We start from the raw sequence: 21,829 nt of genomic DNA on the forward strand, positions 1-21,829 counted from the left end.
GCATGAAATTTAAACCTGGATTTTCAGCAAATTTTCAAAATTATACGCTTTCATGATGTTGCGTCACATCAAAATTTAGGTCAATTTCGTGGACCAGAAAGTCAATCTGGTACATGGATTTACCCGCCCAAACTAATTTTCTGGTTAAAAGTATCCCTTAAGGGCCCATTAACCAATTCATGCGCATGCTCACTCATGTTGCTAAGGAGCTGAAATTTCACTTCCGATCACTTATGTCAGCCTGAGCAAGGAAAATAATAACAACTCAAAAACTTGCAAATTCACTTAACTCTGTGTGGCTTTGTTTGATCTCACCAAAGTGCACTGGTAGTGTTTCTTAAAATGCTAAAGGAAACACAGTTTTTCATTACATCCTGGGAGCCTTTGCATTTTTTCTGTATTAGTCACATGACCATGGGCGTGCCCTGATGACATCACAACTAGTGTTACTGATCATGAAAAAGTTAAAACACATGAAATAACTATAACTAACTAAAAATGATGAGGTTAAATGAGACTCAATTTTCCTTAGCAACAGCTCAAAAAGATCAGTTAATGGGCCCTTAAGCTAAGTTTTTTATCACAAATCTAGCATGGGTAAATAAAACCAAAAACTTGAGAGCGTCTCGAAGACTAGGCACTTAAGCTAATCACCTGACATTTTTACCTTTCACGCCACAATCACTATGTCCAGCATTGATCCAGAAATGTTTGCCTGTGGGTCTTATCTCCACTAAAATAATTTTTAGGTCTCTAAGATCAGTTACTGTAATTGAAAATACGTATCAGGCTGCAAACGAGCCTTTTCAGCAGATGTTTATTTTGAATAAAAAATCATACATTTAGCGGTCGGTGACTACAGACAACACACGCAACAAAATATCCGATACTAAATCAGCATTGAGAGTAATCTTTGAGAAAACTAGAGGAATACACAGTTGATGAAACACTTGGAGTGAATTCTTATCTTAATTTTGATAAAAAAAAATAGTTTGGACAGGTAAATCCATGTACCAGATTGACTTTCTGGTTCACGAAATTGACCTAAATTTTGACGTGACACAACATCATCAAAGCATATAATTTTGAAAATTTGCTGAAAATTCAGGTTTAAATTTCATGCTGATCTGACAACGTTAAATAACTACTCAAAGATGATATTTTAGTACTATGGGTTAGCTTTTCCAGTAATGCTTATTATTTTGGCTTGTTAGCACTCACAAAAAGTGTGGGGTCAAGTGGTCCTCTTTTCAGGACAAAATACATAAGACCATCTCCACAAGAAATAAAAATCCAAACAACCTTTAAGGTACAGTTTTGAAATAAGTTAGTAAAAACCTTCTTCCTGACAAAGTTTCAGAAAATCCAATTTTTCTATCCTGCATAGGTATAGGTGACCGTTAGAGAAATCTGCTCTTAATACCTTAATTGTGGGGTAAGTAAAAAGCTGCTAAGCTATGCTTTATTCTTGGCTGACTGTAATTTCAAGGTAATTATATGAAACATTTATAATGGAAGTGATGTACAAAGTGGCTGGAAGAAATACAACCCTTACAAGTGCAGGTCTGATGTTAGTGTTCTACTGATATGTGTTAGTGTTGGACCACTTAGCACACTGAAGTATGTAGGAAGTAATGACTAAAGACAACATTGTTATTCTACACTTTCCAATCACTTAGGTTTTATGCATTTAATTTAAGGGCCACATAGCATTGACCAGAATTGCCTAAAACTGCCTGACCTTGCTTCCTAAGCACAGATGAGAGTAATAAGTTACACTTACTGATTCCATGTGCATGTTAAGCTCCATGTTCATATTGACTTGATTAAGTGGGTTGTTTTGAGTAAGTTCTCTTTTGATTGTCACATGGTGTGCAACTTTCCTACAAGTCAAAAGAAATTAGTGGAAGAATGCTATTGATCAACAGTTAGGTTGACAGTCAGGACAGATCTCTGTAGTGTGCCAGGTCACTGCTTAAATAAGGACTACCGGTACCAGGAACTCTCAACTCTTGAACATACCACTCTTCCGCACTGTTAGTGGCCAAAAGACCTTTTAATATAGAGCGACCTCTCTGTGGAATGAGTTGCAGCCTGCACTCAAACTTAGCCCATCCATAACAGATTTCAAGCGCCTACTCAGGCGAAAGTTTCTTAATGACCGTTTTATTTAATTTTATTCAACCTTTGTCTTCTTTTGACATTATCATTGTCATGTGTTTAGCTTTCTGTGTTATTTAAATTTTATAACCCAACATTGACTCTAAAAAGCCCTGTGGTGATGAACCAATAAAGTATGTATGTATGTATGTATGTATGTATGTGTGTATGTATGTATGAATGTAAATAACAGTGCAAATGTCGCACTTGAATCTTGGATAAAGCCATGACAAGATATTTTTTCATAGGTCAACGACTGTTAGCCAACAAGTCTACCAAGAGGCCATTTTCAATGTATTAAAATTCTACCTTGGCTCTCAGGCTTGGGGAAATAAAATAAAAGAAATAGCATTGAGGATGAGGGATGAATAATTGATTTCTTTTGTTTGTTTACCCAAGCCTCGCCAATAGCAAAGTTAGAATTTTAATATACTGAAAATGGCCTATGAGTCTGAAGGGAGCTTCCTCCATAAAGACTATTTATTATTAATATTAATATCAATATTAACATCATTAATATTAATATTATTATTTTTTTTTGTTATTATTACTATTATTATTACTATTATTATTATTATTATTATTACTAAAAGTCATTCCAATTCTCAGGTTTTCTCAATTTATCCATTTCTGCAAACTACGTTTTGCCTCGTTTTCTTAACAATTTGAACACAATTGTTATTGCAAACAGTTTTGTATTACTATTATTATTATTATTATTATTATTATTATTATTATTATTATTATAATGACCAATCTATTGGTTGATAGTCAATTCCTCCTTTTATCAATAGTTAGCAAGTTTTCTGTAATAAATGTTAAGTTCTTATTTGATGATTTGATATTTTCATGAGAAAGGTGTTTAACTTGGTACCAGATTGAGTAAGCCCAGAGAATCAGTGCTGTTATGTAGATAACTGCATAAATTTTGTCCTTACCCTCCTTTTCCAATAACTGGAATAATGTGCACACTTTGTAAGAAGCTCTCCCCATTTTTCTTTTTTGCAAAAGCTTTGCCATCCCACGGCTGAAACAGACACAAAAACAAGATCTAGCTGTCAAAAGAAATTGTATCACCCTAATACACAAAAGATACTGGGAAAAAGTGTCTAATGTACCAATAGCTGCTGTCTGTAGTTTGAAAAAATGAGATCATAAATCATCTGTCCCACAGTGTGAAGTTTTCCCTCCAGCAATAGATGAAAAACAGTTTATTTTATGGTAATTGATTTCACTGAAGCAACTTTCTGCAGTAACTTCTTAAACACTTAGGATCACAACAGCTTACCTTCCCTTTCTTCAGTAGTGCTTGTATTGATTCATATGATTCCTATAACAGAAAAAATTATGCAATCAAGATATGTTGAGGTTTGTGATCAACCCTCAGTTAGAGCTCTGGGCCTGGCCATTTGAAAGTGGATTAATGGCAACCTTTAATAAAAAAAAAATTAGTCAATGAACATTACTGTTTCTACAAAAGACCTGATAGATGAATATTGATACCTTGTAGAGTTGTTTTAGAGTAAGTGTTGTAAAACCAAAACCAAAGGGATCACTGACTGGCACAATGAACATAGGAACATCTTAGGTTTGCATATTAACTGTCTTAAATTCTCTCAACCCCCCTCATGTTTAGTCAAGGCCACGTAAACATAGAAAAAGTCCTCAATTGCATCAAGTACTATTTCCTCTCTGCAAGGTGGTGTAGTTTTAGGCCTTCATTGGCCCACTTATAGCAGTCACAATGTTACTGTTGGAAAATGCATTGGAAAAAGAAATAGTTCACTAGGTGGATAACAAGTTTTAAGTTTCATTACTTACAGGTTTTTCATGTTCACTATTCATCCCTAAGGTCTGAGGATGTCCAACAACTTCTGACCTCCAGTAACCAGTCATTTTCTCAAATGCAGGGTTAACATACTGAAGTGCAACACAAAACCCATCTTAAAACTGATGTTTTGACTTTCTTTTATTTTAGTGCATGACCCCATAAGCTTATAGCTTTAATTTTTACTGTGGATAAATAAAGTCTTGATTTAGGTTAAACCAATACTTGTCATATATCTTCGAAACCAATATTTGCTCCAAAACACCATGACCATTCCCACTACCAGAGACAGTACTTAATCAATGTGTAAGTAGGAAATAATAATCTCCCAAGAAGGACTTCATACATTTGTATATGGCATATTATTGAACATATTAAGTTCAGTAAGGGTGGGGGGGAGGGTGACTTATAATCCTCGTTAGTCCTCCCCTATCATTAATCACTGTTTTTCCCCTACGTTTTTTCCTATCGTGCTAAACTGTTATTCCCAGATTTCTACCTATTTGAAGATTTGTTTAATTATTTTTCCATAAAAGTGATTTGGGTGTGTCAGAGCTTCTTTAAATCAATGACATGAGTACAATTTCACATTTGATACACCAAGTAGGCTATTACTAGTATCAACCTCTGCTCAGCCTCATGACTGAGCTTTATACAACTAATGCAGTTTACATTGATCAGCAAATGACATCTAAATGAATGATTTTAAAATCATGATTGTTTGTTTGTACCTCTACCTGTAATTCAGACTTATCATGGTCCAGGCTGGTAATCTCCACAGCATCCTGACAGTTCTCAATTGCACTGAAAAGACAGCTAGTTGCCCGAAGTTTCAACATCGACTGGACTTCTCCATGTTCCAACATTAACAGCTCATTATGACAGGCCCCAACATTGGCGTTCTCCACAAAACGCTGGGGAAAAGTTAACAGTAAAGTTGTTAACGAAATTCCATAAATGTTCCAACTGCTTTGCTGTTTTTGTGAAGGGAGTGTGCAATCTTACCTTGTCAAATCCCGCCTTCAACAGAGGAAGCATCAAGGGTTCGTCACTACGTGGGCTAAAAAACACAAAAACAACCCAGAAAACACCATGTCAACTTGTCTACTTGACCTCCACATAAATATGATGAACATAACCAGCTTGAAGAGGTACCAATCTAGCTTTGCACTCATGACAATCTTGTATCTTTCTGTTTGCCCAAAACATCTACACTGTCGACATAGATCCAGTGATTCCTATCTCTGACTGGCTTTACTTGTGCACAGAAATTCAAACCAGAACAACACTAAACAGATATCTGTACACCTATGTCACTAATAAAGAATTTTTTCAAGTAAAATCCCAAATGACCATTAAAGGCTTACTGAAAAAGTTGAGTAGAAAAAAAAGAAAGAATGTCTTTCAGTTACTCACATTTTTCATTTGTGTCTACAATCATTATTAGTAAGCTTGATCACTTAAATCTTGAGCTACCAATGTGGTGGGTACCCATAAAATTATGTCGGTGAAAACTGCCAAAAAATTCCTGATACATGCCTCAATTTATTTAAAATAATATTGAATGCACAATTTTGTCATAAATATTAAGTTGGTTAGGCAGCCTTCAACAAGATCAGGGAGCCAGTAATTTACTGGAAATGGAAATAAATACATGTAGTATTTCAACAAATATTATTTAACCATGCCTAACAACAAGAATTGTCATTCCACTAGTGTGACTACTTGCTTGAAAGCTGCTTAATCGTTAATTGAAAATTTTATAACCCATATCAGTGACTTGACAAAACCACAGAATGCAATAAAAGAGACTGACTTAATTGCTACCTTCAGAGGTAAAACTTTCCTTCGCAATCAAGAGAGATGATCTGGTACAAAATTGATTTAGCGTTATTTCTCTTTATGACTTCAGCTTAGACTTTTTTTTGTAATATAAAATAGATTTATTGGATACACAATGGTAGATTGTTTTCGCACATGTAGCTTGTTTGCAAAGGAGAGTCTGATTTGAAAGTCGCACATAAGTGAGCTCAACTATAAACCAGACCTGCGATCCGTCCAGATGCCACATGTGAAAATTTTGCGAAGACAGTGGGATTTCATTTTACTAGAAAGTGCAATAGAGGGTAGTTAGTGATTAGAGTTTTGTTTGTTAAAGTTTCTTTCAAGGCAACAGCTTTCCAAGAGTAATACTAACAAAATTTATGTTTTTTTAAGCTCTTTATGCAGATGAGTAAAAGGAAACACCAGACATATTCACAATCTATAAAATTATTGTGGAAAAAAACACACAACCAAATGAACTCCAAGAAAAGTCATGAATGAAAATAAAATCTACATACATGTAAGACATTAATTTTAAGAACACTTATCTGAAGGGATAAGAGCTCACAACACATTATACTAGGAATATTAAGCAGCTTTCATTCAACCAGCCACACCAATAGGTCGGCATGCAAATGTGTCAATGACTAAACAAACACTCTACGTGAACTAATTGTGCATTGTTATAACTCCCATGGAATCATATAATTCAAGAGAGTACAGTAACTCCAGTCAGGTAAGAGTAAAAAACCTTGCTACAATGATAGCAATTGTTACAAGATTTCCATCAGAGTAAAATGTACAGATTGGTGCGTGATTAGGACAACAAAATCTTAAGCAATAATGAGATTATATAACAAAACTTGCGGAAAAAATGCTTCATGGGAAAATCTGGAACTGATTTTCTTTCATGAGCCAGATCAGACCATTCTGTTTTGCAAACTCCTGTTATTGTTTTAATCACAAACTGTACACTGTATGCTATTTGCAGTGAATTGTTTGCAGCTGCTTATTATACAACAAAAAATCCATACATAAGATCACAGGAAAAACGACAACATGAATATGAAACTATCTGGTGCATTGTGGCTTGACATAGGTTTGTTTGACATTTCTATATAACAGAACCCAATCAACTGCACTATCCAACTTCAGAAACACCCTATGAGAAAGCTCAGACTAAAAGCCATGTATTTATTACTTTATAACTTGATAGAGAACAGCACTAGCATGAGCTCTTGGCAAAATTTTGGCACAGTCAAAAGAAATGAAATTTTGACAATCCAAAATATATGAGTTTCCTTTCTTTTCTTACAGGGCACTATAAATGAAATAGAAAACATTTTCTCCACATTTCTATTGAGTTAAAGTTCTAAACACTTATGAAAGTTCGGTAGAACTTGAAAAAGTTGTAGTTCAAAAACACTACAAAAACGCCTCCAGCTCCTTTTCCCACAGCATTTCTCATTCTCCCAAGCTTCTGAACATGTTTCTATAACTCAATTGCAACAACTAGCTGTACAAGATATTTGTCGATGGATTTCTAAATCAATTGACAGTTTGGATAACTGTCAATAAACTTGTGTTCCTAGTACTTTTTTTCTCTTCATGTGATGATGACTGGGCATTTTACAATAATCAAAAATACCCAAAACATTAATTTAATTCCAATTTTATTCAGTTTCTTACCTTCCTTTAACAACAGCAATTATTATAGAGTTCTCTCTGGGGCCCTTTGCTCTTATTATTCTAAAAACCAAGTGGAATAAATTGATTACTTTAATATGTTTATACCTTTCATCGTGGAAGACAGGGCGAGAGGGAGGAATCTGTTATGTAGCTGTTAAGTGCAGCACAGCAAATTACTACTAAACCTAAATCTGGCCAATTATTGCCTAAAACTTTGTATTGATGGGTTGCTACCAATCCCTAGAGATTCAAATGACAACTTTGACATTTGTGGCCATGAATACATAAGTAGCTAATTAGAAATTTTTTTGTTAAATTATGACACGGGCCATGGCAGTGATGAAAGCACACGAAAACCAAGAACAGATGCCAACACAACACAATTCTACAGACATCAGTGAGGTGTCTCACCATGGTTGATTCTTGCATAGATAAATGCTAAACAGAACAGCAACCACTAGAATATTTATAGTAAAGTCTTATAATCTCTTGAACAGGGAAAGAATTGAACATTTACTATAATGTACAGGGCATTTCTACATATGAAATAAACATCAACAGCTTCTCAACATTGTAAAACAAGGGTGGCACAAGAAAGCCTACTCAATGAAATACCAATGAGCAAAAATATGATGGGAATGAAAACCAATTAAACTATTTGGAAAACAAAGAAAGCAACCTAATATGATATTTAAAATATGTACATTCATTTAAGATGATGGTACCTGCAAAGTGCTTCTCCATCGATTACAGAATTTCCCCTCATGTCAATAAATATCACCTGAAGGCAACAGAAGTATGTTAACAACAATCTGTTATGTGAATCTTTCCTTACTTCCAGAAACTGCAAGCAAAAAACTTGACCACAAACCTGTAAGATCAATGGCATTATCAAAATGATTCAAAACTGCAATGCACATGAAAACTTACACAAAATAGATTGGAGAAGTACTGTAGTCATTGCTCTGAAATTTGACCTTGATGCCCTGTCCACCAACTCACCCCACCCTGCCTCCCATCCCCCCACCCCCCAAAAAAATAAACAAATAGTAAATGAAATAAACAACAGTGTGCAGACTTGTCCTATTGGAGAATTTTCCAGCTGCTTCACCATACAAGCATCGTGGTTCGTACAAATAACAAGGGCTCAAATGTTTCAACAAAATTAGCTGCTCAAGTTTCTATTCATAAGCAGATGCAACAGTAGGGTCCGAGATTAACTTTTTTAGGCAGGCGCCAACTGGCAACTGAAATTCTTTTTTCAGTCACCCGATGGAAAAATGTGGTCACCAAAAAGTGTCAATAAAATTTTTCCTTCACAGCGAAACACAAAAATGTGATGTTTTTCAAGATGTTTCTTCGTGTGAAAATATTCCCACTCCTGAACAATCGCAAGAGTCAGATTCCATGTGGAAAGGCATTAAAATATTGTGTAGCTTACAATTTAGTTGAAATGGAGTTTTTGTCAAATAGATAGCACTCTTAGTTTGGAGATTGAGCATAACATCATTTTCTTCTTACATGCCATCAGTACGAAGCCTTCCAGAAGCCATGCACGAAGCAGGGGCCATGTTACTCGAAAGGGAAGCAAGTATTTCTGCCATGCGCCCATGGTATGGCTGGCAGTTGAAACCACTGAAAACATGGCGGCACTAAATGTTGATTACAGTGCGTGGATTATAACTGTTTTGGGGGTCATCTAACAGTAATCTTACCTTCATTTTTGATCTAAATTATTTTCTACAGAAGTTAAAAATGTTGAAGAGACAAGGGGTAAGTTTCTTACTTGAAACCAAACACAAAATTTTTCAATTTGAAACGAAACCACTTCCTTGAATGCCGGTTCAAGATGCTAAAAGTTAGTTGCCTAATGGTGACTGGCCTCAAAATTCTGGTCACCAATGCTCAATTTTCAGTCACATTGGAGACCAGCTGGTTGCAACTTCGTACCCTGAACAGGCAAACAAAGCCATGCCCAGTAGCCCTGGGCTAGAAGATTTTGCCACTAGGCAAGTGGATTCTATCCTTCAATTGCGTGATGGGCAAGTGAAGTTGTTTTGGGGCAACAGTTGAAAAATTCAGATTACAGAAGAACTGAAAGAAATCAAATTATTGTTAATTTTCATTTTTAATCATTTAATTAATTGCACTAGTGATTTTTTTTCAGGCTGGTGGGCACGACTGTTGGGCTAGTACATTCCAGTTACAGCTTGCCCACTGGGCAAAAAGGAAACCTGATTTTCTTTGTAGCACTTCCGTGCAAATAGTCAGCATTTTACAGCTGACTCTTACTTATGGAAAGAAAAGTTAACCCATGCAATTAGTTTGTACATGTTTCATATGTAGTCTTGACACTACCAAGTACAGTAGTCAGAAACCTACTCCTACCATTTTGGGCATTTAAAAGCTAAAAATTAAAGATTAACATGCCCTTGTTTTAGGCTATCAGCATAAAGCTAATGAGAAGAAAACAAAGGGATTCTCAGATTTGATTTGAGTATCTAGACTAAACACCCCCACTCAACAATGTTTGACCACTACTCCAACATTTTTAGAAAAAAAATTAAATCTGGCATGTAAAGATAATGTTTTGTTAAGGGATGCAACAGTTGCTCAATCTTTCTTTTTCTGAGGGCCAGTCCAGGCAAGTGATTTGTCAAATCCTGCACCTATCTTTACACATATAACAATGCTTATTCTTTTGCAAAACCTGTAAGATTTCTAACAGATAATGATATTTTTTTCATGAAATTCCCTTTCTCTAGAGAAAGTCACCAGTAACAAAAAGTAATACAGCATTCATCAACATTAATGCATGTAAAAACATTTTTGTATGCACCAGTATTTTAAGGTTATGAGCTAAATACCACGCCAAAGGAAACACCAACGAAAATGTAACCAACATATACTATGAAAACAGAGTAACTGTGACGCCATGCAGATAAACAATATTAATGTTGGTGGGAGGGAATAAAGGGTTCTTGAGATTCAGAGAATCAACATTTTGGTTGACAAAATAATTGACATGAAATTCAATCAGATGACAAAGATTTTGCCTCAAAATAAAGCACTTTTTGTACCTTACAAAAAAAAAAAACTCCAAACTTTTCTCCTTCATTTTCCAGACTTTCCCTTTACATGTGTTATTTATATTTACTTTATCCACACCTAAAATCTAGTTTGTAGATATCCATATTTTTTCAAGAATTGCAGACTACGAAGAAACCACAAACTTTAGTAACAATGATACTCAGATTTAAATAGCAGTGCTTCTCAATGATTGCTGCAGTCTTCACTATAGCAGTACTTAATGAGAATTTAGAGTCCCATCAATACAATAATTTACCCTCTGTTAATCGTTTACTTTCTCCTTATAGCCTTTCTGTCCACGGAAGAATGCACAATATTGATCCCTCTTAGTTACTCTCCAAAGCCTACAAGAGGCGGGTACTCTTTCATTTTATGGGTGGGGGTTGTGTCACCTGGACTCTTCAACTGGATTTTCTAGACTAAATGTACAAGCCAAAGTTTCCTAGCCTATCCGAAGCTTGCTGCTTTCCTCATGTCACAGTTAGTTGCTTTAAATGTTACCATCATGATTTATATTTCTATCTATAAAAGGTCCTTTCAATTCAAAGTGTCAATTCCTAGTCTAGAATAAATTTGATAATAGCAATCATTTTCTCAGAAAATGAATCATTAATGTAGACCAAACCAGTCTGAAATTTTAACCCAATCTCAGACTTAAGTGATTCAAAATCATACCTTACACACTGGCACATACTCAGAGTTGTCGCAAAGTATGGGTAGATGGCAAAATTTACTGACTAAGAAAGTGGTCATCGCTGGCTGGATTTTGGCCAGCCAGGCAAGGCTGGGGAACAAATGGTTTTTAGGTTATGCACGTACAATCATTCAATATCAAACCATATATTTGTCAAAATGAAAAGGTTTGAATAAATTCCTGACTACCTTGAGTATCAGTGCCACTATAACAAGTAAGATAATTGAAACAAAATCTTGTTTTGAGCACTTGTTTTGCAGGTCCTCTTTCCGTGTTCTGCACCCACCATCTTGTAAACGGTAGCCCCACATTCAAGGTATTGCAAAAGATTGGGAACAAAATTTTGTTAACAGGTCTCTAAGCCCTAAATAAGTACCTTCTTTAGGCCAGCTCAAAGAAAATCTCAGTGCGCATGCTATTTTCCTAGCTACAACCCTGCATACTCATACTACGATTATCAGTTGAGTAAGGCAGGACGAAAAATTGGTCACCAAGTTTTAACGTAAAATCGTGTTGTTGTCACGGGCAACTTACCTCGTTTCCGTTGGTAACAATATCAACAGCCGTTGGTCGCCTGTCGCGTCGCCTACAATTTCGCGCGCTTTCCTATCAATTGACGTCAAAGGCCGACAAGTTGCCAATGGATACGGAGCCAGTTGCTCGTGACAACAACACGATTTTTACGTTAAAACTTGGTGACCAAACTTTCGTCCGCCTTACTCAACTGATAATCGTAGTAACTCAAGTCTTACCTCTGGCTGTACATTGATGTACTGTTCCATGGCTTCCTCAGATGTCTTACATATTTGACAAAGATATCCACCTCTTTCTGCTGCATGAAGAAAGCTATCAGTTTGTGCATCTTCCTTTGAAAACACCAGCATGATCTATCAAAGCAAGAAACAAAATTTAATTACTTTGGACATGTAAATGTTTGTGTCTTATTGTTCTTAAGGCCGCCTTAGTTGTCTCAATCACAAACATTTTTCTTTAATAGAGCACTTTACAACATGGAGGAAGAGGATGCAATTTTGTGTCACCCCAGTTCTAACTTCAAATGCCATTTCTAGTTCAATAATCCTTTGAATCCTTGCAGTGAACAATGTGAGAAAAACAAAAACAGACATCATATAACATCTGAACATACTTAACAACGCAAGTTTACTTTCCTACCAGTTTACCAGTTCATACCAGTTTACTTTCCTGAAATTGTTTACGTCACTGGGTGAGAGGGGAGGGTCTGTACACCATAACATCACACCCTTATTTTTATGTCAAAAACATGTACGAGAATTAAATTTGAACTGGGATGGACAACTCATGATGACTCAGTTGCTCATCTTGTGACTTTGTTTCTCAATTTTGAAAACTTCAAAGCTCTTGTTCTACACTTGTCTTTGAAGTTAACTTGCGACAAGCTTATGAGACCAGGCTGACACAAAGATTTACCACGACATGTTTAAAAGTGGTTGGGCAATGTTCTTTTACTGAGATCTGAGAATTGGTCAAAACTTTCACTATCAACAGAGAATGGAAGAGTTTTTTAACTGATAACTGAGACCTGCAAAACTGACTTAAAAGCTCAGAGAATGAAGAGCTAGATGAGAGGCTGTTGAAGATTTAACTGATGATTGAGACTCCAGTAACCCTATCCAGATCCTCAAGTTAAGAGCTAGTGAGTTATAAAGACAAGAAACCAATTGAAAGAAACTACATGTAACATAACAAGAGATCCAAGATATTAGAGAGTCTAAAACTTTAAGACAATAAAAAAGTCTGCTGGCACAGATATATTCAACAGATAACTTTTAAAAGCCAGAAGAACACTCTAACTTACATGGACAATAAATGCAGCAATTCTTCACAAGAACTATGGTAACAATTTCATCAACAATCATCAATCGAGCTATTCAAATTCCCACCAGTAAAATTTCTGGGAAATAAAATGTCCAACGCTGGCCTGAATTTCCACAGTGAGAACTTAACACTGCCATTTTCATTTCACTCCCAGAATTGTAGTATAGCCATGATTTTTTTTTAACTTCAATGAACAGAAAAAAACTGGAAAAGTCCAAATAATCCTACCAAAGAAACCCCACTTTTATATATATATAACTCCCTGGAACCAGCTAATACCTCTAACGGTTTTTTTTTTTTTTTCGGATAAAGCAGTTAACAACACAAGTCTTCTCAAAGAGAAAATAAAGAAGACAAGAGCACTGTGACTTTGCATAAATTGGAATTGAGTTGACTGTTTGGCCAAAAGCTTGTTGTCCATCCAAGGTGGCTTGAATGCAAGATTGTAACTTGTATAAATATATTATGTTCATAAAGTCAGTTATGTGTATTTATTTGTAAATGTTTTATAAGTAAATTATTGTAGTTACATGTACAGTATACCCTAAAATTGCCACAACCAAATACTCTTTGCCAGCACCACCATTATTCCACTGTCACCGCTCACTGCAATAATATTTTAACGCAGCACACTGGTTGCAGATTTCTCTTTCTGATGTCAGTTTCAAACATCGTGAAATAAACATCATAAAGTGAATCTGTGTAGCATCACCAGCAAGTCTAAAAGGATTTTTAAAATTTATTCCTAGCTGCCTTTTATATGAAACAACTTTTTTATCTAGTACAAGACGCCATAAATCGTACTTCATGATCATACAAGGTCATGCTGTAAACTTCTGTATCTTCTGAAAGGAGAAATACAAATACTCTAGGAAGAACTTCGACTCAAACGTAACGATAACTCGCGCTTCGGTTGTTTACAAAAGGTCTGAGTTTTTTTTCTTGGTAGCAAATGTTGTTATCTATGCTTGGCTCGAAACTGCCATGGGAAACTTGTAGGCGACCACAACAAAAACCTGTCGACTCGAGGTCATAAAATAGATTAAACTTTAAAAACATAAATTCAACCAAAACGCCGACTTTTCAAGCGCGTTACGGCAAAAACTGCCGGCAAAATGAAATGAAAAATTTCGGGTCCTTCGGCGGCCGATTCGACATTAAAATTCTCACGAACTTGGACGTAATCAATTTTCTGACAAGGTTTGATCCCAGTAGTTTATATAGAGAGAACGTTTTGCAATGACAGGATGAAAAAACTTCCTGGTATCACAAGCGGCGATAACCTCTAAAAGCCAAGCAAAAACATTAAGTAAAGGAAGGCCGTGGACCTTTCACACGACGAGATCTTTTGTAAACAAAAAACAGACCAATCTTTTTACGCGCTCGACGTGGAAAAAAACACCGGGGAAATAAAGGTGAGGATTTCTCCCTCTTACCCGTAAAGATAACACAAGGGCTGCCATTCTGTGAAAAATATCAAAATTTAAAGCTCTTGCGTTTGAAATGCGAATAGCTGGCAGCTGAGCAGAGAAAAAATGCACTGAATGTTGTTGACGCGAAGCGCTAGCCAGGCTTCGCTTCGAATAAAACAAAGTATACGTGTTAGAAGCTATACCGAAATATTAAAACATCTAATTTCCAGGTTCAAGCTTGAGGAGTTTGATCCGCTTAAGAAGCTGAAAAAGAGCCAAACACGAACAAAGTTGCCGGAACAAAGATAACTGGTAGCCACTATATTACATGATCTCTAACTGTCTCTCGCCCACAAGTCAAAGCCAGCTTTGTGTGTTTTTACTAAGAAAAAGACGAACACAAACCCTACCTGCATCTGTGCCTGATATAACTTCATAGGTCCAAGTAAAATTTCTTTTCTCTCATTCTGTAAAGAGATATCCAGACAGAAAAATATCAGCTCATTGCGAGGGCGAGACTGTACAAATTTGGTAGAAAATTTCCACAGAACACCTTTTAATCTAAAACAAGTCGGCCACAATCGCAAACGGGAAAATAACAGCCTTTTACCTTGGGGCTCTCCATACTCCTCGGGTCGTAAGTTTGTGTTTCTGCTTCAATTGAACTGCCTCTGTGTGAATTTTGCCCCTTTTTGTTACTTCCACGATTGCGAGAAGACGACGACGTAGAAATATGCGAACCAGAGTCGGAACTAGTGCGAATATGGCCGACAATTTCACTTGGTGAAGATGCTCTTGGTCTGGGGCTTGATCCTTCGCGAATTTCGTCTCTACAATAAAATACTCCAGATTGTGAGACGTGTATGCTAGGAGCACAGCCCATTTATAGGGCTTAGAAGGAGTAACATTCACAGTCAACTTGTCCGCAATTTGCAACTGAACTTCCACAGGCACTCAGTAAACGCAAGATATTAGAATTATTCGCCTGCCTTCCCACATGCAATTCAAGGTCCCCGAACCAAAATCGTCGATTGCCGAACAAGCATATGTGGCGGCGTAGAAAGAAAGTTAGCCTGCAAAGTTCACACAATCCATGGCCGGTGTTGGATCTTCCGAATCAACCCTTCACGGAGCTGATTTCTCTAACACTCGGCACAATCGCGTTCGATTTTTGAAAGCTTCAACCTTGTTCGCCGCTGTTGCTGTTATGGGAACAAACTTTGCTGGGCCGCTCGTCATGTACAGAGGTCCAATCCTCGACCATTTACTTCGCCATGTGACCTCATTAACCAATTGATTGGGTTCGATCGGAATTCTTCGGTAGCTTTCGGTAACACATCGGCTTCCGATCAAACAGCTGCACCGTCCCTGGCGATCCCAACCGACCTTCGAGTTGTAACTTTGCGTTTTGTTTACTCGCTGGGCGGACGACGTAAATAAATGATATTGCCAAAAAAAAAGTTGTAGAAAAATACGGGTAAGCGCAAAGACAGTCTCCGAACAATAGTACTAAAAGAAACAATTTGAAGGACTGGCGGAATTCAAAATAAATATCTTGTTTTTTCTCTCGCCTAGGTACTACGAAACTAGCAAGGAAATAACCAATGTACACAAAGAGAACTCGTGAATGCTGACGTCATCCACTCACAGATGGCTTACACTGTAAAAAGGCCAAATAACAATAATTCCCCAGCAATTTTTTTTTCGCGATATTCCTGGGGACAATTAAAACTATGCCTCTTGATTAATGAAAGAACATTGGCTGCTAAAAATGTTACGTTTGCGCGTAAAACTTGCTTTGAACACATGAAAAAAAATTCTTTGCTTATCATCATAATATCCATCGATTAATTATTTCTTCCTCCCCAAACGCTCAGTCTCTTGTACACCCATTTTGTTTTTCACGTTTCTAGGATATTTTTGTTTAACAATTTAACTCTGAGGAGGGGTCCACCCCTATTACTCCTCACAGGAGAGGGCACCGTCTTACTGTTTTTGAATGTCAGTGGCGGTGTACTGGTGACGAATATAAAGAAACTACTTATCGACGAGGACATGTCATATTCAGTAACAACATCGTTGTGAATTAACTAATGTAATACGACCACCGTTAAGCCAGATAATGAGTTTGTATAATATCCTGTAGCTGACGTATATTTAGCTACACATGTAAAGCATGTTATTGCCCTTAGCGGCGGAGAGAAGCCAACATGCTAAGGAAACAGCCGCAAAGAAAAAAGGGTGAAATGGCAAAGTTTAACTTTAATTTATATTTCAAGATTTGCCTTCTAGCCATCATCGGAAATGAAACTAACTTGAAAACACAGACTTCGAAGTTTCATGCAGAAACACCTGAACATGGATGATCACCACCGGGCTTTCGTATCCGGTCAGTTCCCCATAACAGGAAGACCTGGAATATTTGCTTGTCTTCTCACAAGTTTGAGACGAAATCTAGTCCAAAGCGCCCACGAATTTTCAGTTAGCGGGTGCAATTTGATGCTGACCAAGTGCTAACAGGTTGGAGGAAGGGTCCAATGTTCCGGTAACTTAGGCGGTTAACAAAAATTAAATTCTTTATGAATATAAAGCTTAACCTTTAAGTGACTGTCTAAGCTTTTGGCTTCAAACTTACGGAAAATATGAGACGTTGAAGTACGTAGTTTGGAAACGTTGCGAGGAAACTGCGCGCGCAGCGCGTTTGACCGCTGTAGAGGTGCAGTGAGTATTCAGGCTCATTTCCTTGCAGGCGCAGCTTAACCGGAATTGCTCTTTTATAACGTAACAGAATTCTAGTTTACCAGGGTTACATGGTAGTAAATCAGTCTCTACCCCACCCGTTACGGTAAATTCTAAACTAGTTCGAGTTCTAAGCTAGCACGAACTAGCGACCAGTTGTGAAAAGCTGTATTAAAATCCCTAAACTCTACTTGGATTCAGTTACTTTTAGATGAAAGAAAACAAACTTGGATATGAACTAAGAATATCTAACTCCCTACTTTATTAGTTACATTTAATTAATCATTCTCGTCTCTAGATCGGACGGCAAACCTTAGCCAGGTTTCTGGGATAACAAAGAAGAGGTGACGAGAACTGGGAGTGCTTCCGTTCCATTTGTGTTGAAAAAGCGCTGAGACTTTGGTCCCATTTTCTATCTAAAAGGTGGCCCATTTGCTTTACTTTTCTTTTCTTGTGCTACAAAAGAGATAATCATACCAAATATTGCAAGTTTGTCTGAAATGCCCTAAATTGGGAGAAGAAGCCCATAATATCGTTTCATGCAATTTCCGAATGTAGGCGCGCGCGTCGGCGCTCTAAGCTTGTCTCGCGACGTCATAAATGGGATGATTACGAACTCGTGACGAAAACAGCAAATTATATTTAAAAGCCTGCTGCTACTTATAATTTTACTCAAACGGTTAAGACATGGAAGAATCAAGGAAAGAAGTCGGGATGAGGGAAGACGATCACAAACAATGGAGCGAAGCTTCAAATCCTGAGACGAGAGAAGAAAGATCCATTTTCAATCCTCCTCAGCCCCCGACAAGCTTTCATCCCGCTCTGTCATCTCACCTTCCAACAGTTGGGCTGCAGAATTCCAGTGCGTTACCTCAGATGCCTATGTATCCATCACGATTTTACTATCAGTATTATGCTCCCCCACCATATTCTAGACCAATGTTTGATCCATGTGCTTCGTATTCTGCATCATTCTATCAAAGTGAAGGTAATAATAACTCATTTATCGGTAAGTTGATTGTCACGCCATAACCAGATAACCTGTTTGATAAAGTACTTTTGTTTTGTACGTGTAAGCATGGTTTTGTACGCCAAAGACGGAACTGAACGCCTGAAACATTGTATCTCATTCAAAGAAAAAGGAATAGATGCAAAAGATTTTAAACTGCGAAGCCTGTTATTAACTATAAAAGGAAAACTCTGTGTGGAAAAACAGGTTCGGAGTTATTCTGCAAGACATTGTAAACGAAATAACGGAAACACTTCATTTGCTTGCTCTTGTCTATACTATTAATGACACATTTTGTTTTGTTTAGAACACCTTTAATTCGTAATTTTCATAACTTTCTTTTCAGAGCTAATTGAAGAGTTAACAATCAGATAAAACTTAATAAAGAGTAATTCAGAGCGCGCCTCATTTACAGACAGTTGAAAAGCAGTTTATTTTATTCTATTTAGATTTTCGTCCAAAAGAGAAGCGCCGCCGCTGTAGAACCGTTTTCACTCAAGAACAACTCTTCCTTCTCGAGGCAGGATTCTCGGAGCAGAAATATCCTGACGGTAAATTTCGCCAAGAGATGGCGGAAAAAACCGGTCTCCCTGAGGACAGAGTGCAGGTTTGGTTTCAAAACAGGCGGGCCAAAGAAAAGAGGCTTATGGAGGAGAAACTGTTCCGAGAAACGACTAGGCCGGAGAACGTGACTACAGTTGAAGATGTACATAGCCAAGCTGTGGGAGCTATTGACGAGAACAGAGCATTACACAGTGCAAGTCTCGAAACCCAGCAAGAGGAAGTCATACAAGAACTGGACATAGTAACAACTGAAGTGCAAGAAAGTGGTGTAGTGAACAACTCAGTTGGAGGTAAAGATTGGTAACTTTCCATACTAGAAAAGAACTGTCGTTTGCTTTTCACGCCCCACTCAGCGTAAAACTTTCTAAAAGATCACCTTTAGAAAAACCTTTAAAAGATTAACTAAACTTGTTTGATAATCAAAATGAGGATCATCTGTCAATGATTATGTTACCTACCTCAATATTAAAACTCTGCGGGTGATATGGGGGGGGGGGGGGGGGTGGGAGACTTTAACCCCGGGCGCCACATCCTCTCACCTAATTTGATTTACTAATTAAAGCGGGGAAGTTCAGAAAACGCCCACGAAAAACAACGAAGAAATCATAAGGTGACTAATGCCAAAATCAAATATTTCTTACAATCAAAATTGATTCTTCTGAGGAACTCAAACTGAGTTTTAGAAAGTTTCATGATCTGTGAAATGTGAATCAAAAAAAAAACAACAAAAACAAACAAAACAAAAGCAGCAACAACAACAGTTATACTTAATGCAATACTAACTGTAAAAGGGACATTTCTTCTCTTTAGTAAAAGTTAATTTATCCTGAATTCTTAATTGAAGGTGAAATTACAACCCAGGACCTCCCTGCGTCACACCTGCCAGACATCAACATCTCCACCTACTTGACTCCAGGTCCCCTTCATAGTCCCACTGTTTCTCGGGTTGAATTAGCAGATGCAAGAACAGATGACGAGACAGATGAGAACCGCGTTCTCGTCTCCTTGGAGACGCCGATGAGTTCCTCATCCCCACTTACATTCGAAGGCCTACCACGGCATTTATTTGTCAGCAGCGATATTTCAACTTTCCGTCAGAGTAATAGCGAGGATGACAGCAAAATGTACCATGGTGATTCTAAGTCTTTCATGGATGTGTACCTTTCCGAAGTAATTCAGGCCCATGGAGAAGAGGTCGTTATAAGCACGGAGGAGATGGACCCAGTTGAATGCAGCTCCAAAGAAGAAGAGATTAATGCGTGAAGCTTTGTGTTTAGACTTTCTTTTTGAAATAATCATCTATGATTACAGTAATTTTAAAAGCTGCAAAGCACAGCAGCTAAGGAGAACATATAGGAAGAGATTGATCTTTTTTCTCTGTAGTAAGTTATTGTAAATGAAATAATGTCGGAATTCAGTTTCTTCATTTTAGTCATAGATCTAACTATCAGACAGTGGCGACAATGCTTGAAGTCAAATCCTTACATTCTTAGCAAAGTAATGTTATTATATATCGGTGTTGCAAAAATCGTTAAGCAGAAATAAAGCAGTGATGCTTGATACCTAAATGTGGTGAGCAATTTCACGAAAAAAGATACTATTCCCTTTCTTCTTCGCATGTACATCAATTAATGCTTGCAAAAAAAATACGTAACCGTCGCTCGACTCGCGATATCAACTTGTTGAGTTCACTACAGAGAGGGTTTTGCATCGCGTATTTGCCCAAAGTGAAGCTGTTTGCTTCAAGTTGTCCACTATGAAATGAAGATATTGGATTCGAGTTTATTATCTTAGTTTGTGCCCCCCCCCCCCCCCCCCCCAAACAACCCCTTTTCTCTAGCCTAGGTCACACAGACACCACCGATACTAGTAGACTATGTGGAAGATTTTGAGACAGGTCCGACTGTACCGCGCACTGACCATTTTGTAGCTTAAAAATTTAAGAGTCGAGGGCGATAATCACACCCCTGTTATACATTGCAACAAAGAGGCCGGCCTCATTTTCGAACAAAGAAAAAGAACGGCAATCAAAGCCGATCGGACAGTTGGTCTGGCGTAAGGTTGAGACTGATCTTACCGACTAATTAAGAATCTTCGACCTCGTCATCTGTCTTTCTTTGCCTTGAGTTAGTGTAGAAGTGCTTAGTTTCAAGGGTCATTTGCAGGGCGATATCACCCTTCGGTGAAAAAAAATCCGCCGTTTTGTTACTTCTGTTTGGTTCACACCAATCTGAACACTAGAGCCGTAGAATTTGACCGTCGGGACGGTCGACAAAGAATGTTTGCAAGCAATTACCTCTCAAGAGACGAAAGCAGCGTATGAATGTGACAAGGTATGATCTAGTCCACAGCTCAAATTCTTCAGAAGTATAGGCACACTACCCGTGCAGTTTGTCTCTATGTATCCATCAATACTGCGGGTCTACTTTTTAGAGGACCATAGAAAGAGGCCATTTTATGGTTGTGTGCTTAGTTACCTGGGACCCGTTTCTCGAAGTTCCCGAAAAGTTTTTGCACCCAGAACGCAGTAGCAGAATCTCAAACCTTACGATTACAGAGCTGTTTTACTCACATATTCTCAATATGAACAGAGGTTCCCTTCATACAAGGAGTTTCAGGCGTATACACTTCTCCGTTTTTAGAAACAGATGAACTAAAAATGGCTTTACGGGTCCGAAAAGTTTCCGGGGCTTTCGAGAAACGGGCCCCTAGTCTATGAACGCAAGTGAGGCTGGAGGTGACGACCTTGCTTTGATACAGAACTTTCTGATTTTCTCGTTTAAATGCCACTCGTTAGCATCATAACAACTTGATTTACACAACCAAAACAGTGAGGTTTCTATCAAAACAAGGTCCTCTCCAACCTCGCTGCCATTCAAAGGCCAGGTCACTGAGCAAACAACTGTAAATTATCACCCGTTATATGAATTTCCAGGTCACTCGGGGACAAAAAAAACCAAACT

General features: G+C 37.6%; 2 protein-coding genes across 6 annotated transcripts in view; one reads left to right on the forward strand and one right to left on the reverse strand.

Annotated features, from left to right (window-relative positions):
• Nucleotides 1-15,836, reverse strand: part of LOC110064184 (high affinity cAMP-specific and IBMX-insensitive 3',5'-cyclic phosphodiesterase 8A-like) — a 29,921-nt gene extending 14,085 nt beyond the window's left edge. The window contains exons 1-12 of one of the 5 annotated variants that reach the window (XM_089274535.1): nucleotides 15,165-15,834; nucleotides 14,965-15,021; nucleotides 12,038-12,172; nucleotides 8,227-8,282; nucleotides 7,502-7,561; nucleotides 6,036-6,095; nucleotides 4,994-5,048; nucleotides 4,720-4,902; nucleotides 3,982-4,080; nucleotides 3,449-3,490; nucleotides 3,099-3,187; nucleotides 1,784-1,883 (exon numbers count right to left, since the gene is read on the reverse strand). In XM_089274535.1, the coding sequence (XP_089130661.1) occupies nucleotides 1,784-1,883; nucleotides 3,099-3,187; nucleotides 3,449-3,490; nucleotides 3,982-4,080; nucleotides 4,720-4,902; nucleotides 4,994-5,048; nucleotides 6,036-6,095; nucleotides 7,502-7,561; nucleotides 8,227-8,282; nucleotides 12,038-12,172; nucleotides 14,965-15,021; nucleotides 15,165-15,437 (1,209 nt within the window). In that variant the 5' untranslated portion in view covers nucleotides 15,438-15,834. Of the gene's footprint in view, nucleotides 1-1,783; nucleotides 1,884-3,098; nucleotides 3,188-3,448; nucleotides 3,491-3,981; nucleotides 4,081-4,719; nucleotides 4,903-4,993; nucleotides 5,049-6,035; nucleotides 6,096-7,501; nucleotides 7,562-8,226; nucleotides 8,283-12,037; nucleotides 12,173-14,964; nucleotides 15,022-15,164 lie in introns of all 5 variants that reach the window. The other 4 variants (XM_089274534.1, XM_089274533.1, XM_089274537.1 and 1 more) reach the window with 4 other exon arrangements.
• A 2,084-nt stretch (nucleotides 15,837-17,920) lies between these two features.
• Nucleotides 17,921-20,664, forward strand: LOC110064183 (uncharacterized). Its single transcript, XM_089275353.1, has 3 exons — nucleotides 17,921-18,281; nucleotides 18,752-19,157; nucleotides 19,706-20,664. The coding sequence occupies exons 1-3, from the start codon at nucleotides 17,981-17,983 to the stop codon at nucleotides 20,127-20,129; spliced, it is 1,131 nt and encodes a 376-aa protein (XP_089131479.1). The 5' UTR covers nucleotides 17,921-17,980; the 3' UTR covers nucleotides 20,130-20,664.
• Nucleotides 20,665-21,829: the final 1,165 nt, after the last annotated feature.

This window comes from Orbicella faveolata, unplaced genomic scaffold (assembly GCF_042242905.1).
Source record: "Orbicella faveolata isolate gen_17 unplaced genomic scaffold, um_ofav_v1 contig_36, whole genome shotgun sequence".
NCBI classification, from domain to species: Eukaryota; Metazoa; Cnidaria; class Anthozoa; order Scleractinia; family Merulinidae; genus Orbicella; species Orbicella faveolata.